This window comes from Armigeres subalbatus, chromosome 2, assembly GCF_024139115.2.
Source record: "Armigeres subalbatus isolate Guangzhou_Male chromosome 2, GZ_Asu_2, whole genome shotgun sequence".
Lineage (NCBI taxonomy): Eukaryota > Metazoa > Arthropoda > Insecta > Diptera > Culicidae > Armigeres > Armigeres subalbatus.
In genome coordinates this window covers 113,657,486-113,673,989 of record NC_085140.1, presented here as the reverse complement: position 1 = coordinate 113,673,989, position 16,504 = coordinate 113,657,486, and the positions used below count along the sequence as shown (strand labels likewise).

Below are 16,504 nucleotides of genomic sequence, written 5' to 3'. Positions count from 1 at the left end.
CAGCCAAAAATTATTCCTTCTGATACTTCTTCTACATATATAGCCATATATGTGGACAAAGAATCAGAAGGAATAAATTTTGGCTGTTACGCCCTTTTCAAATGTTGGTCTAGACATCATCATGGAGGCGCTTATAACATTTTCAAAAGAAATCCATCGCATTGGTGGTGGTGCTCGATGTGTTGCTGCATTCAACCTCAACGAACCAGCATTTCATTTAAGGAAAGGGTTGACCATAAAAATAGCACTGTGGCGATCCCGCACCGCCAGTGCCGATGCTGAAAATTTATTACAAATTGTGGTGTCAGTTAGTTGGAAAAATGGGAAAAGAAAAATTGGTTCTTCTCAGGACCAACATTTTATGAAAAGAAAGAGTTAATTGCGAAAATGGACTGTTTCGGTGGCATCGGGTTTGGCGTGGTAGCTTGGTTGCTGTTAGTGATTCCATCCATTAAAATTTACTGCATCATCTCCCTCCGGCGCGCTATAAAATTCGCTATTGACGATTGAGTTTTGCACTCTGGAGAAAGTTTATTTCGGATAGTCGGATCAACCTACTTTTGTATAAAATGGTGGCTTTTGTATAAAATCAATGAAGACGCCACCTCAGTAGAAACTATCTACAGCAACCACCCATCGGTGAACGTCGCTCGGACAGACAGATGCCAAGAGATAATGTTTTGTAACATGAAGAAACTTCGTCTTGAGTCAAATTTCTGTTGTTATTCCTCGCAACAATACGCATCTTAGATAACCAACATATCATAACCAAATCCAGAATCTTGCGAGAAAATTTAATAGGATATTTAGAATTTGTCATTCTCCGAACGGTCCGTTGTCTGCTGCGGAATTCTGATCAAAATGGCTTGCGCGCGTCGAAAAGCAGCTTTCTTATATCTAATGAAGAAACTTCATAAGCCCCGCCCCTTCATTAATCGTTATGAGTGCACATTATATTTACACCCATACAGATCACAAAGGGGCGGGGCTAACGGGCTTAATTTATTAAATACAAGAAAGCTGCTTTCCGGCGCGCGCGAGCCATTTTGATCGGGATTCCGCGGAAAGAGCGGAATGAGCGGTTCGACAAAATTTGATGCAGCGGAGCGGACACAGCAGCACGAAGGCGTGGGTAGCAGTGGCAAGGCGTAAAAATGTTTCCAAATGGTGGAGGTTCAGCGAAAAATCATCAAGTGGTGGTCGGACAATTTCAACGCAAGGTGCTGATAGGCGTTTGGATGCAGTTAGTTATTGGAAAGACGCATTGGGAATAGAAAATTGGTTCTTCTCAGGACCAGCATTTTATGGAAAGAAAGAGTTAATTGCGAAAATGGATTGTTTAGGCGGCATCGGGTTTAGCGTGGTAGCTTGGTTGCTGTTAATGATTCCATCCGTTAAAATTAATTACATCATCTCCCTCCGCCGCGCTATCAAATTTGCTAGTTACGATTGAGTTTTGCACTTTGAAGAAAGTTTATATCGGATTATCGGATCAACCTTCTTTTGTATAAAAACCTTTTTGGAGGACACCATCCTCAAAAATGGCCGAAATAAAGAAGAAATAAGCAGAATCAGAAATCAGAAGTGGCGTGAAACGTAACACAAATATATTTATTTGCAACGTTTGGTTTTCGCCCGCGATGTAAGCGTACGTGGCAAAGTAAGGATTGTGATGTCCCCGACTGAAAGCCAGTCGAGTGGCTTCAGCGGCCGATAAGTCATGTTAATTCCACGGTTAGAGAATCAAAGTCCATCCAACTGGGAACAACTATTCGACTTCTTGATTCAGTTGGCCTCCGAGCAGTTTGCTCAATGTTAATAAAACGACACAAATTATTATGGCAAATACCATCAATTTCGAATAGCTACGTAGTCCTACGTCACCTTTGCGTACAACCCGATTGGGCTGCACCTTTGAGTTTTTTGCTTTTTGAATAATTCTGTCGTGAAACAATTGATCAGAAACGATTGATATTTTATTCAAGACATTCAGAGCTACATTGATTAAGCAAGCGCACGAGATCTTGAATCATCTAATAATTCCTGATACGATCGTTGAAACTAAGACAACGCCCAAACCTGACGATCGGTACGAAGAACATGCCTCTATGGATGATTTTTCTGGCTTATCGGCTAAAGAACAACTCGTGAAGAGATTTCAGCAGATCAAACCACTTGCGCTGCCGGTGGCAACAACGACGCGAGGATCCTTGGAAGCAATCCGTAAATAATTCTACTATGAATCTGGGAATAAAGGGATCACACTGATTTTTATCGCTCTTGGAACCTTCCGTCCAACTTTGGTTGAACCAGAGCAACATTGCCAACAAAATCTGCAGCTGGCAACATATATGTCTACTTAAGTTTCACTTTGCCCGACCTAGCAAGGAATGATTTTAACATTTGAAGTTTGTCAATAAATATTGTTTTTCACCCAAAAGTCCAAATAAAGAACTTTTTTTATTTCTGAAGTTTTCACAAATACCGGTGTTTTACCGGTATTACTGGTATTTACTGCACCAAATACCGGTATTTGTCAAATATGGCCAATACCGATTACCCTATTCCACACTGATACTATTCCGTCCCTTTTCATGCGGGAGTATGGCAGAAGTAAGTTGGTGAGATTTATACCATCACAAATATTGCCCTCCGCTCGCTTTGAAATGTGTTTCTATAAAACATTATTCATGCTGCCGTATCCCAAGGAAACTATCTTCTCTAATTCTATCATGTACGTCTAAGTTTGGAAGATGATATTAGCATTTTCATAATATTGGATATGTTATTATTGAGATATTTTCGTCTGCTCTGCTAACCCTCTTGCGGGAGCCTGATAAATAACTATCAAAAAGTACCGTTAACCTTTTACTTTTACATTTAGTTGATGATAATTTGATGGTTAAAACCATTAAATTTCAATCAAAAGATCATTGATTTTATAATCGATTTTTTTTACATTTCATTTAGAGATAAACAAGCAAACAAGATTGCGGGTTGCATTTATAAAGTTTGTTCACGTTAAGTCTCGGACACCCATATTCCAATAAGTATTTTGAAAATTTCCACAAGCCACTGAGACTATCCATTTACATGACCAATAATTCTTTTGTTTGTTTTAATCAATTGGACATTATTTAAGTGTTCGAAATTTAACGTGGACAGACTTTGTGAGCTGGCTTACTAAACGAAAAAAAAACTATCGTTTCAAAAGTAGCAGCAAATCTTTTCAGGTCGCTTCAAAATCTCGCAACGAATTTGCGCTTTGGTGTCATATTTTTGTTTACTTCCCGTTAGTTTCAAAAAGTTTGGAATAAGCGGGTGAGGGTGAGATATATTGCATATTGGGCCTATTACACATCCAGTGTGGGAGACGAGCCAGCCTAGGGCTGAAAGTCTCCTTAATAAAGATGCAAAAAAAAGTATCCAGTGTGTATTGATGATAGATGTGGAACTATCTTCTATATAACGGATCTTTGGTCGTCATTGATCAGTAAATAGCAGGCCATGAGTCGGCATCTCTCTTGATATGGCAATCAACGACGACAGACGCCATACAGCACGCGCAATCAAGCCACCAGCTAGCTTACTAGGCGGGAACGGACCCCATAAAAATAGTATTTTTTTATTCTGAACATTATTGTCGTTCAATCTGAAGTTTTTGTGTTAAACTTGTTATGTTTAAATATAAAAAATATCGTCTCAGGATGTAAAAGTTTTACTGAAATGCTATGAATCGTACGTTGGAGAAAAACTCCGATGTGAATATGTACATAATTTGGAGGATTTTGATTTGAAAAATGTATTGGAGGTAACCACTTTCCTTCAATGGGGCTCAAACCCATGACCATCAGTACGCTAGACTGGTACTCCGTCGACATCCGTCGGCCTTCGTAACTTAGGGGCTACTGAATGAGCCCGAGATTCCCAAGTCGGACGCATAGTCGAAGCTCTCACAATCCATTTCCAAAACCAACGCTTCCACACGTGTGTAGTGCACATGTAATTATTTTATCACATAATGTACATTTTCTAATCGGAGTTTATCAGAACATTGTAAATTAATGACCATGTCGGGTGGTTCAATACCCGAAAAATAGTTTTGATTGAACTGGCTTATGTAGTCAAGCCTGTTACAATACGATCAATGGGAAAGTACTGTAGGATAGTCCGTCTGGAGAACCATCTATATAAAATATTCTACACACTTTTCTTTACCATGAAAATTCACAACAAACTTTCACTCGTAATTTTGATTAATTTTCCATTAACATTTTGTTCCACTCGGGTCGATCATCAACCACACTGCACACACGACACGTGACGTCTTCTTCGTCTTGAATTTTCCTCTTAGGAGCAGCAGCACGGCATCTTCTGTGCTTGCTGTGCACGCCAGCAGAAGGTTGTTTTTGTTGTCATTGCACAGCTCTGATGCGAAGCAACCGAAGATCCTGCTCCCGATGCAAATTTTCCGAGGATGTCCACTCCCAAACAACACCGTTTTGCATTACGATACAACTGCGAGCACAAAGCACATCCCACATGCACCGGAAACTGATCCAACAACCACTCCCCGCTTTTCACCAGTCTCCTTCCACCTTCTCCCGCTCACTTATTTTTCCTCAGGCTCTGTGGCCCACCTTACAGCATCGGTGCACTTTGCATTTTCCCACAGCAGCAACCCTCGGAGCGGAAATCCCTTTGCTGTGATTGCGCCCAGGCAGGTCCACCCTGATTTTCTTCTTGGTTGTTTCCTTTTGCTATTTGGCACACTTCCGCGACGGCGAAATACACCCTGAATTCTGAATGACTGACTGTTAGGTTCCCCCCGCCAGAACGGACGGCGATGACGGTGCAGCAGCAGCAGCAACGACAACGACCGACGACGCCCAAAGGACGATTTGTATTTGAAATTATCCTTTTTGACGTTTTTTTCCTACTTCCAAGCCCCTTTGCAGCCTGTATTCCAATTCGCCTGGTTTTTCCTCGAGAGACACACTTCACTGTAACACACTCTACACAACAATACGGTTTTTATGAATCGACGCCATACGAATCAAACGGCCCGGAGATTCGCACGTCTGCAGCTCGCCAGCGCTTCGATAGGATTATTTATTTAGGTTCCAATCGGCGGGCGACCAAGCCTGATTTTCCCCTGAAAAGCGACGACTTCGGCGGCCCACTCGTCGTCGTCGTCGTCGGCGTCATCGTGCCATCATCATTGTCGCACACACGGACGGGTGTGCAATCAATGTGTGCTCTGGTGCTCCCGATTTTATCGCGTGCTTCTCTCCGTTCGTACTCCGAATAATCAGCAGTGCAGGACTCTTGGTTCTAAGCCCCTTAGGGGGGAGTTGGATGGAGAGTTGGGGAAGTCGGATCGGCTTACATCAATTCGGGACGGGGTGCGCCCCACAATACGGCGAAGCGTGTCGATTCAAGGCTTTTTTTTTCAGTGTGAGACAATGTCTGAACAGACTGACAGAGGAATTGGCAGTGTTGTCATAGATCAAACGGAAAACAACTCGAGAAACAAAAAATAAAGCAAAAGTTAATACTTTCTAATACCCCCTGCTATTGAATCCGAATTCCATCGTTTTAATTTATTTAGAACTCAAAATTAGGAAGAGAGAATGTGCAATAATTTTGCATTGTACTGCGGTGAGATACAAAACTTTTGCTTTTAGTGATGGAATAAAAATAAACTAGATCCTTTTTTTAATGCCAATTTCAGCGAATTAATTGTGCAAAGCATAGTCAACATGAATGGGGACAATTGCAAAATAATTAAAGCTACGGACGTCATGCGTTGCTTTAATTGCTCTGAGTACGGACTGCAAATCATCTGTTTGATTTATTTCTTTAATTCTTTATTAGTATTATTTAGTATTTTCTTCATCGGACTGCTATCCAATATGCTCTGGTGATGAATAATGGTCCATAGTGCCCTGTGTAGTCGAGACGCCGGTAGACCAGGTGAGGCGTCATAACCTCACCGGAAGGACCGGGCTGACTCCGGGACTCAGTAGACTAAGATTCGCCAAGCAAAAAGAGCCTGTCCAGGACCCCCGGTAGTCGAGTGCGGACGTCATTCTCACACCGAAACTGGGGAACAGCCCTCGGCTCCTGGTGATAGACCAAAGAGGGGCCATTTTACTCCCTGCAAGCCAACAGCCAAACGTAAAGTTTCATGTCGCTGCTTCTCCGGAGGACTCCTTGGCAGGTAAAAGTTTCCTGTCTGGCCATCGTCAAGGGGACAGTGTCACCAACGCACAGTAGCGAATTCCTCGCCTTTTCCGTAGGATCGCTACCTCTGCCGTCTTTAGCACTGAGTTGATAGCGTCCACCGTGGACTTACCCTTCTGTTGCGCACACCCTAAGCGTGACACAGCACCTACATCGAAGCAGGGTTAATTGACATACCTACAGTGACAATTTGCACTCAACGGCCTGAAGTTGACTGCGATTTGTTTTGATGGGAGCTGTCAACAGTAAAAGTTTTGTATACCAAATGGCTATTGTATAGAGCATTGTAAAATTGACTAGTAATTTGTTATTCGTACCTATAAATTGTTAAATTATTCTACTTAAAACTAAGTTGATACGGTAAGCTAGCAAAACACAAATAATTGGAACTTAAAAACTAAAATAAATACTATATACAGGGACGAACAAGTGAGTCAGTAAGCTGGTCCCACATGCTAAGGATCCAGCCAGTGATACCGCGTGATATTAATGGTAACTAGGTCTAATTAGTACGAAAAGATAACTAAAACTAATACGTGTACTTAAAATTAAAGACTTGTTCGCATAAACGGTTGTCGCTGGTAGATACATCCATACAAACCCACGGAAACCTACAAACGTGAGTTGTTATATTTCTAACCTAAATGTAAAACTAAATAGAAAAAAAATGTATTTACAGAAAAATTTAATCGCGGTGCTAAATCGCGCAAATAAAGCCAGATTGAAATTTTTGGAAATTGTTTCCTTGTTGCATCCGCAACAATCTTAAATTTTTGTTTCTGGATCTACCTACGATGGCCAATAGAAGGAACCCAAGGCGGAATCGGGCGCTGGAAGAAAGCCTACAACAGTCGTGCCTGCTGTGTAATCTTCCAGACTGCAACGAGATGGTGTGCTGTGGCCGATGTAATCAGTGGTTTCACTTCGACTGCGTCGGAGTTAATGAAGACGTGGCTAATGTGTCCTGGAGCTGCCCGGATTGCTTGCCAGCGCCAGCTACAAATCCGGCTCCACAACTGCCACTATCATCAATACCACCGACAGCAAATACAGGTGAGCCAATTACACGATCGTCCCTACCACCACCGCAAACGCCGATGCCCCCGCCAAGAGCCTCAATAGTGCCAACCCCTCGTCCACGAACATCATTACACGACGCTCCCCCACCCACACCTCTTCCGCGTATTTCACGTGCACATGGTTCGTGTCCACCCGTTGTAGAACGCACGCTTGCAGAAGTGGAGGTTATTAACAGACTGCCAGCGGACCGTCGTATCCAGTTCCTGGAGCAGCAGGAAGCCATCGAGCAGCGATACTTGCTGCGTAGGTTTCAGCTGTTATTGGAGTCGCCAATCAACGATAATCCCGTGAATGAACAAGAATGCAGGACTACTAGGACAAACCAGGCCACCGTGGTGCCACCAGTGTATCATTCATCTCCAGTGTGTCACAATCAGTTGCCTCCACGTTCCACTCTTGAGAACAGGAACATATCACCGTTTGTTCCAATCTCGCGGCCAATTTCGAATTCGTAATCATAATCGACCGAATGTTTCGATGTTTCCTCCGCCGCTTGGCAATCTACAATCGAACTCTCCAGCTTTCCGCCCACCACCAGACATACATCGTCCTGTAGCTTCTTCATTCGTTCCACGTCAGCGCGGTTATTATTCGCATGCTTCTGCATTCTCCCATCCTCATGGCAATCAGCATCAGCAAGCTTCCACATTTGTCCCACTCACTGGTAATTTACAACCAATCGGTCCGGAGTACTATCCGTCAGCTTTCCACAACGATCCTACTGCAACAGGAGGAGCGACGCTGCTCAACAAAAGCCAAATTGCCGCTCGCCATGCAGTACCGAAGGAGCTACCAGTATTTACCGGTGAACCGGAGGAGTGGCCTCTGTTTTTCGCTTCCTTCGAAAACTCGACGCATCTTTGCGGGTTTACACCTGAAGAGAATATGGTTCGACTGCAGAAGTGTTTACGAGGTAAGGCGTTAGAATCAGTGAGATGTCAGCTGTTGCACCCTAGCAACTTGGAGCAAGTGCTTGGTACACTCAAGATGCTGTTTGGTCGCCCGGAAATCGTTGTACATTCGCTTCTACAGAAAATCAACAATCTACCGGCCCCGAAGGCGGACCGCCTTGGAACACTTGTCGACTTTGCTCTCGCTGTACGCAATATGGTGGCGACAGTCAAGGCCTGCGAACTAGAGGAGCACTTATGCAACCTCACCCTTCTGCATAGTTTGACCGAACGGCTTCCTCCGATGATCAGATTAAACTGGGCGACACATCGACAATCTCTTCGTGTCGTAACGTTGTCCGAATTCAGTGATTGGTTGTATAAGTTAGCAGAGGCAGCGAGTGCAGTGACCATGCCACAGTTTTCTACCGCCATAGACAGCAAATCTCGCCGAGGTAGGAAGGATGATGGATTCTTGAACGCGCACACTGAAGTAAGTCCAAAAGCGAGGCAGTTGGAAACAAACAACGGTTGTCTCGTCTGCCAGGGACGCTGCGTGGCTGTGGAGAAGTGCAAGCGGTTCATTTCGTTCGGTCTCTCCGCTCGCTGGGACACACTTCGTGAGCACAAACTGTGCCGCAGTTGTCTGAACAATCATCGTGGTCCGTGCAAGTCGGCGAAGCCATGTGGGAGAAACGGATATCAATACAAACATCATTGGCTATTGCACAACGATGGGAAGGACAAACTGGTTCAAGCAACAGCGTTCCCCAACAAGCCCTCGTCGAAAGATCATCGGATGTCGAGTCGTGCAATACGCATCGAGGAGGAGGAAAGGCCGTTCTATTCCAGTATGTTCCAGTAGTTCTCTATAACAACGGTATCGAGCTCCGCACTCACGCATTTCTAGACAGTGGATCATCATTAACACTGATGGAGGACAGTTTGGCGGAGGAGTTAAACCTGAATGGTGAGAAGTACCCCTTGTGTCTGCGATGGACTGCGGACACCTGCCGGTATGAAAAGGATGCCAAGATAGTCTCGCTCAACATCTCTGGCACACATAGTGGAAGCAGTCTGCACAGTTTAAAGGAGGTCTACACGGTGAAAGAGTTAAAGCTCCCTTCTCAATCTCTACCGGCTGATAATCTGTGTGCAAAGTACGTGCACCTGAAATCACTGCCACTAGAATCTTACAGCAACGTTCAACCAAGGATAATGATCGGTGTTAGCAACGCAAGAGTGATGCACGCTTTGGACAGCCGTGAAGGGAACCCAGACGAACCGGTGGCGATTAAGACTCGTCTTGGTTGGACTGTCTATTGCACTTGCCCATCGGCGTGTGTATCAGCTGACAGTACCGCTCCACTTAGCTTCCATATCTGCTCACATTCCCATGGACCAGATGAAACCCTACACGAAACGGTTAAGAACTATTTCGCACTCGACAGTTTGGGGATCAGAGCTCCGCAACAATCCAAGGAAGACGACAGAGCACTATCAATACTGCGCGATATCACCACTTTCCAGAATGGGCGCTATCAAGTTGGTCTACTATGGAAGTTTGACGATGTGCGTCTGCCAAACAATCGATCCATGGCGTTGAGACGTCACTACTGTTTGACGAAGCGGATGGAACGAGAACCACAGTTAGCTGCAACATTAAGAGCGAAAATGACGGACTACGTCAGCAAAGGTTATATCCGTAAGCTGACACCAGAGGAGTGTCGAGTAACTGGAAGTCGCACCTGGTACTTACCGATTTTCCCGGTATTCAACCCCAACAAACCGGGGACAGTTCGAATTGTCTTCGATGCAGCTGCAACTTTCGGAAATGTCTCCTTAAATTCCGTACTGTTCAAAGGTCCAGATCAGCTAAACGCTCTGCCACCAGTCCTGTACAAATTCAGATAGCGGTGAATTGGTCTAGGAGGTGATATCGCAGAGATGTTCATCAGATGCGGATTCGACCTGAAGATGAACATAGTCAGCGGATCCTGTGGTGTTCTAGCGAGAATACTATGGAACCTAGCGACTACGTGATGCAAGTAGTCACGTTTGGTGTTACCTGCTCGCCCAGCACAGCGCTGCACGTCATCAATAAGAAAGCGTCCCGATCCCGATCCCGAACAGATATCCCACTGCTGTCGATGCTATCCGTCGTCGTCAGTACGTCGACGATATGTTGACTAGTGTTGACACTGTGGAAGAAGCAGTCAAACTAGCAAATGATGTTTGCTACATCCACCGCAAGGGAGGATTCCACATGAGGAACTGGGTATCGAATTCACCAGCTGTACTCAAGGCCCTCGGAGAAAATCCGAAGTCCGAGAAGTCCATGGAGATGAATGCAGAGCTCGCTATGGAAAAGATTCAAGGTATGTGGTGAAGTACCACGACAGATGTCTTCCGCTACAAACTCTGTACGGATCGCAACAGAGATCTACTGTCTGGCGCCAAACACCCTACTAAAAGGGATGTATTACGCACGCTAATGGCGATTTATGATCCTTTAGGGCTCATTGCGCACTACCTGATGTACCTTAAGTTACTGCTTCAGGAGATCTGGCGGGCTCAAACTGGATGGGATGAGACCATCGGCCAGAAACATCTGGAGAAATGGTTGACTTGGTTGCGCATACTGCCTGAGCTGGAATCCGTCCGCATACCACGGTGTTACTTTCTCCACAATGCAAGGATTGACGAAGCTACAGTGGAGCTCCATACTTTCGTGGATGCCAGCGAAAGTGGCTTCGCTGCCGTGTCATTTTTCCGCTTCGAAATAGATGATAACATCGAGTGTGTTCTTGTTGGAAGCAAGACGAGAGTGGCACCTATCAAGTTCGTTTCCATACCTCGCTTGGAGTTACAAGCAGCAGTTGTTGGCGCGCGTTTGGCTCGTAGCATTGTAGAAGGGCACTCCATCAATATCGCTCACCGCTACTTTTGGACGGATGCCCGGGACGTTATGTGCTGGCTGCAGTCCGATCACCGCCGATATTCCCAGTTTGTGGCCTTTCGTGTTGGCGAAATACTTGAGACGACCGACATCGCTGAGTGGAGATGGCTGGGCACTAAGCACAACGTCGCTGATGATGGAACCAAGTGGAAGTTCAAACCAGACCTCAAACCAACAAGTCGTTGGTTCGTAGGACCTCCGTTCCTATGGAAGCCGAAAAGTGAGTGGCCAGTGTCGTCCCTACAGGGTGAGGAGACCTATAATGAGATTCGAGCTAATCTGCTGCATCACATCGAAAACAAACCCCAAGCTATTCTTCTGCCGGAAAACTACTCTTCTTGGCAACACTTGCGGCGTGTGACAGCATTCGTCAAGCGTTTCATCGAAAACATAAAGCGAAAGAAAAACAGGCAACCAGCAGAAATCGGTCCGCTCACAAGTGAGGAACTTTCAACAGCAGAGGTGTTTCAGTTTCAGCGAGCCCAAGAAGATGCGTACGGCGAAGAGTTAGCAGTAATAACAGACAGTCGCCGTCTGAAGAAGAAGAACCGCTTGTACAAAGTGAACCCTTTTATCGACGATCGTGGCGTGATGCGAATTCACAGTCGTCTTGGCGAATGTGACTTTGTAGACGAGAGTGATAAATACCCAATCGTGCTCCCGCGAGACCATCCAACTACACGTCTCATCGTCTCTAATGTTCATCAGCGTTACCATCACCAATGTCACGAAACCTGTGTGAACGAAGTTCGTAAACAGTTCTATATTCCTCGAGTGCGCAGAGTTTGCGACCAAGTGCGTCGTGAATGTCAGTCGTGTTTGATCACCAGTGCGAGACCAGAACCACCAGCGATGGGACCTCTTCAAAAGGCGCGAGTTGCAGCTTTATACGTCCATTCTCATACGTGGGTGTGGACTTCTTCGGCCCGTTTCGTCCTTATCAGTCGCCGACATGAGAAGCGCTGGGGACTGATCGTTACATGCCTAACAACTCGGGCCATACATCTCGAACTTGCCGCTTCGCTGAGCACCAGTTCGTGCATCATGGTTTTAAGAACTGCTTCGCACGTCGTGGGACTCCCGTGGAAATTCGAAGCGATCGAGGGACAAATTTTGTTGGCGCAGAGAAGGAGCTGAAGGCTGCGTTGGCGGGGCTAGACCTGGATATGCTGACGACTGAATTCACCACTCCGGCAACATCGTGGCGTTTCAACCCTCCAGCGTCACCTCACATGGGTGGCTCCTGGGAACGTCTCATCCAATCGGTAAAGAAGATTTTAGCTGCAGTTAAACCCCAGAGAGTGCCTACAGAAGAAGTGTTGAGAAGCTACCTAATCCAGGCAGAGAATATCGTCAATAGCCGCCCACTGACACACGTACCTGTAGATGACGTGTCGTCACCAGCGTTGACCCCAACCACTTTCTGTTAGGATCTTCGAACGGGTCCAAACCTCTTGTTCCGTATACTGATTGTCCGCTGACACTTCAACAATCCTGGAAGGCGTCGGAAGCTTTGGCAAATTGGTTTTGGCGGCGATGGGTAACAGAGTATTTACCTACGATAACCCGGCGCACCAAGTGGTTCTATCCTGTCAAGCCGATTGTGGTTGGCGACATTGTCGTTGTGGTGGATCCTCAGTTGGCTCGGAACTGTTGGCCGAGAGGACGGGTGCTCTCAGTCAAGAACTCGTCAGATGGACAAGTACGTTCGGCGGTCGTACAGACAGCTACAGGCATCTACGAAAGGCCAGCAGTTAAACTTGCGGTGTTGGATGTAGGCGCAAACCGGAGTGAGCTGGGCCAGGGCCCAACTACTGGGGGGGACTGTTGCGCACACCCTAAGCGTGACACAGCACCTACATCGAAGCAGGGTTAATTGACATACCTACAGTGACAATTTGCACTCAACGGCCTGAAGTTGACTGCGATTTGTTTTGATGGGAGCTGTCAACAGTAAAAGTTTTGTATACCAAATGGCTATTGTATAGAGCATTGTAAAATTGACTAGTAATTTGTTATTCGTACCTATAAATTGTTAAATTATTCTACTTAAAACTAAGTTGATACGGTAAGCTAGCAAAACACAAATAATTGGAACTTAAAAACTAAAATAAATACTATATACAGGGACGAACAAGTGAGTCAGTAAGCTGGTCCCACATGCTAAGGATCCAGCCAGTGATACCGCGTGATATTAATGGTAACTAGGTCTAATTAGTACGAAAAGATAACTAAAACTAATACGTGTACTTAAAATTAAAGACTTGTTCGCATAAACGGTTGTCGCTGGTAGATACATCCATACAAACCCACGGAAACCTACAAACGTGAGTTGTTATATTTCTAACCTAAATGTAAAACTAAATAGAAAAAAATGTATTTACAGAAAAATTTAATCGCGGTGCTAAATCGCGCAAATAAAGCCAGATTGAAATTTTTGGAAATTGTTTCCTTGTTGCATCCGCAACACCTTCCGAAAACCAAACTGGTTGCTCGATAGACCGTTTGTACCCTCTGCTTACAGTTTAAGCCTGTTGAGGATGATCCTCTCGAGCAGTTTACCAGTCGTGTCGATCAGGCAAATTGGTCAGTACGCCAACTACTGCCTTTTCCATCTCTCAGGGAAACGACACTCTACGAGGCATCTCTCTAAGCTAGCCTGAACATGTTTGGGTTCGCTATGATCGCTGCCTTGAGTGCGCTGTTTGGGACTCCATCAGGTCTTGCAGCTTTGTTCGTCGCAATGGAATTAGCCACTGTGAGTAACTCTTTGTTCGTCACCGGAGCCACCATTTCGGCCACACTCCCAGCGCCTTGCGGCGCAGAAGGCTAAGGACTTGTGGTTCGGGACGGGAAGAGTACTTCGATAATCTTCGCCAACCGGTCCGGTGATCATTCAGGGGGTGAAGACCCGACTAGAAGAGCATAACAGAAACTGAACACAATATTAACATATTGTGATATTTATAACTTATTTTGATACAATTTCGTTCTTAGTAGCCATTATCTTTCAAATGTTGTAACAGGATTTTATCATAATATGATTTAAAAAATGCTTAACACCGAATTGCCTGACAGTAGGCAATTAAAATAGATGTAGCAAAGTCTTCCAGCCATATAGATATCACAACGCTGATATAATTTGCAAAGGTTGCCTTATTTGTAATGTTGTTAATTTCATGTTCTCGAAAAATATTTTTGTTCAGACAAAAACAAAAGTTTCGTGTTGTTGATCACAATCTGGAGACCTATCACGAACTGTAAGAATTTGCAACTGCACAGAAACAATATATTTTGTATCTGATTCTATTATAAATTTCTAACAAAATATGTTATTTTTATGATAAAATTGTAACAAAATTTGATAGTTTTTTGTTTCCAGTAGTGTGATTTTTGATAGAAATTTAGATATTTTAACAACATCCTGCACCACGTTTCTAACAAATTTTGTTATAAAAAATTAGTATAACATAATAACATAGGTTGATATAATTTTGATATGACCTTCTAGTCGGGGAGCCCTTTTTGGTCTTGGCCATAACGATCCTATAGGTGTCACCCCATGGGTTCGCCTTAAAACCCTCGCAAAGGTTGTCAAAACACGCTCTCTTGCTGCTCTTAATAACCTTTATAAGGGCCAATTTCGCAGCTTGAAACACTTCACGACGGACCTATCTTTCCTCCTCGTTGCGTCCTATGTTTAGCCTTGAGGCAGGCTGATCGTAGGGTTGCAATCTCGGCACTCCACCAGTATACCGGGCGTCTGCCATTTCTTGACAGGGCTTTCCTCGGCGTAGTAGCGACGCACGCGCGTGGTAGGACACCTACCAGCGCATCCCCGCTTAGACTGTCGGTGTTGGCCTCCAGTCCCAGGGCCGCGGTAAAAACTTCACCCACCCTCGGACACCATAGTTGATCTTGAAGCGAATTGCTAAGTGATCACTATGGGTGTAGCCTTCGTCTACCCACCAGTCCAGGTCAGAGACCAGATCGGGGCTGACAAACGTTAAATCTATCCATGACTCGGCCCCATTCCTACGGAATGTGCTACTGGTTCCGTCATTGACTAGCACTGCGTCGAGTTTCGCAAGTGCCTCGAATAATGCTTGTCCCTTCTGATTGGTGCAGAACCTGCCCCATTCCACTGCCCAAGCATTAAAATTTCCCGCCATAACGAACGAGTTCCGACCTACTAGGTCGGACGATAGCCTATCGATCATCTGGTTTAACTGTTCTATTGGCCACCTTGGTGGGGCATAGCAGCTACAATAGAACACACCATTGATCTTGGCTATCGCTACATTCTCCGCGGAGGAGTGTACAACCGCTTGAACCGGGTACCTTCCCGTTGTGCAGATTGCCGCCGACCTAGACCCGTCCACCACCCAGTTGCCATTGTCGGCAGGGACGTTATACGGGTCGGACGGGAGGGCGACATCGGTCCTCGTCTCCGAGACCGACTGCCACAGCAATTGCTGGGCAGATGCACTGTGGTTCAGGTTCAGCTGTGTTACTTGTACGGCTTTTTCCTATTGGCATCTCCGAAGGGACACGCAGGCCCACCCATAGCATGGTTACGGGCCTGCTTCTTACTGGCGCAGATGAGGCACTTAGGTGCCTTGTCGCATTCCTGCGCCTTGTGTCCCTCCTTGCCACAGCGACGGCACAGCTTGCTTCAGTCTAGGTCCTTGCAGTCGAGCCGAAAGGCTATCGGCCGCTCGCAGCGATTTGAGGACATAGGCGTACTTGTCCTTGTCGGTTTTCTCCAGCAAGGCCTCGGCTCTGTCCTCCACCTTCTTTGCAGGTCGAGGGCTGTTCGACTTCCGCTCCCTACTGAACAGATGCCAGGGATTTTCATCCCCTATAGTGTGGGTACCAATGGCCGGCTGGGGCCATCTTGTGGCCCAGCGACTTGCGCCTGTTTGGTGCCTTTCACCTTCTTGGGCCCACGTCCTTCGGGCTCTGGTGCCCCGTCCAGACGACGTTTATGGTTGCACGTCTGGATTGCTACAGATTGAGCGTTCTCTTGCCCTCGCTGGCCGTAAGGGCGGAGTCGTTCGCCATAGGGTGGTAGTAACACCGATAGAGGAGGGGTCCACCACCTCCATCTCTAACGATTTTTGATTGTCAAAACTCATTGCTATTTGGGTACCCCCCCCCCCATAAATCCTGCTGGAGTAGTCGCCTTTAATGATTCCATGGTTATTTATGCCTGTCTTGCGGCAAGCAGGGAGGCCATGTGAGGGTTGAGAGCCAGATCAGCGCAAGCTCCCTCGTTTGTAGCTCATTTAGCCACCTTTTCACGTCAAATAGTGTTGACCGACCATCG

At 45.8% G+C, this 16,504-nt stretch overlaps 2 protein-coding genes across 2 annotated transcripts; both read left to right on the top strand.

Annotated features, from left to right (window-relative positions):
• The first annotated feature begins 7,040 nt into the window (after positions 1–7,040).
• LOC134209170 (uncharacterized) lies at positions 7,041–10,130 on the top strand. The gene is made up of 4 exons (XM_062685152.1): positions 7,041–7,299; positions 7,468–7,569; positions 7,865–9,067; positions 9,127–10,130. The coding sequence occupies exons 1-4, from the start codon at positions 7,041–7,043 to the stop codon at positions 10,128–10,130; spliced, it is 2,568 nt and encodes an 855-aa protein (XP_062541136.1).
• Positions 10,131–10,237: 107 nt separating this feature from the next.
• Positions 10,238–12,605, top strand: LOC134209168 (uncharacterized). The gene is made up of 4 exons (XM_062685151.1): positions 10,238–10,272; positions 10,350–10,594; positions 10,733–12,208; positions 12,301–12,605. The coding sequence occupies exons 1-4, from the start codon at positions 10,238–10,240 to the stop codon at positions 12,603–12,605; spliced, it is 2,061 nt and encodes a 686-aa protein (XP_062541135.1).
• The last annotated feature ends 3,899 nt before the right edge of the window (positions 12,606–16,504 follow it).

Bases quoted from the DNA above. Each gene is read 5' to 3' on its own strand.
- LOC134209168 (XM_062685151.1), top strand. From the start codon at position 10,238: ATGGAACCTAGCGACTACGTGATGCAAGTAGTCAC. The intron at 10,273-10,349 runs GTTTGGTGTTAC...GATCCCGAACAG, and splicing joins TACGTGATGCAAGTAGTCAC to ATATCCCACTGCTGTCGATG. The intron at 10,595-10,732 runs GTATGTGGTGAA...ATGATCCTTTAG, and splicing joins CGCTATGGAAAAGATTCAAG to GGCTCATTGCGCACTACCTG.
- LOC134209170 (XM_062685152.1), top strand. From the start codon at position 7,041: ATGGCCAATAGAAGGAACCCAAGGCGGAATCGGGCGCTGGAAGAAAGC. The intron at 7,300-7,467 runs GTGAGCCAATTA...CACCCGTTGTAG, and splicing joins ACCACCGACAGCAAATACAG to AACGCACGCTTGCAGAAGTG. The intron at 7,570-7,864 runs GTAGGTTTCAGC...GCCCACCACCAG, and splicing joins CGAGCAGCGATACTTGCTGC to ACATACATCGTCCTGTAGCT.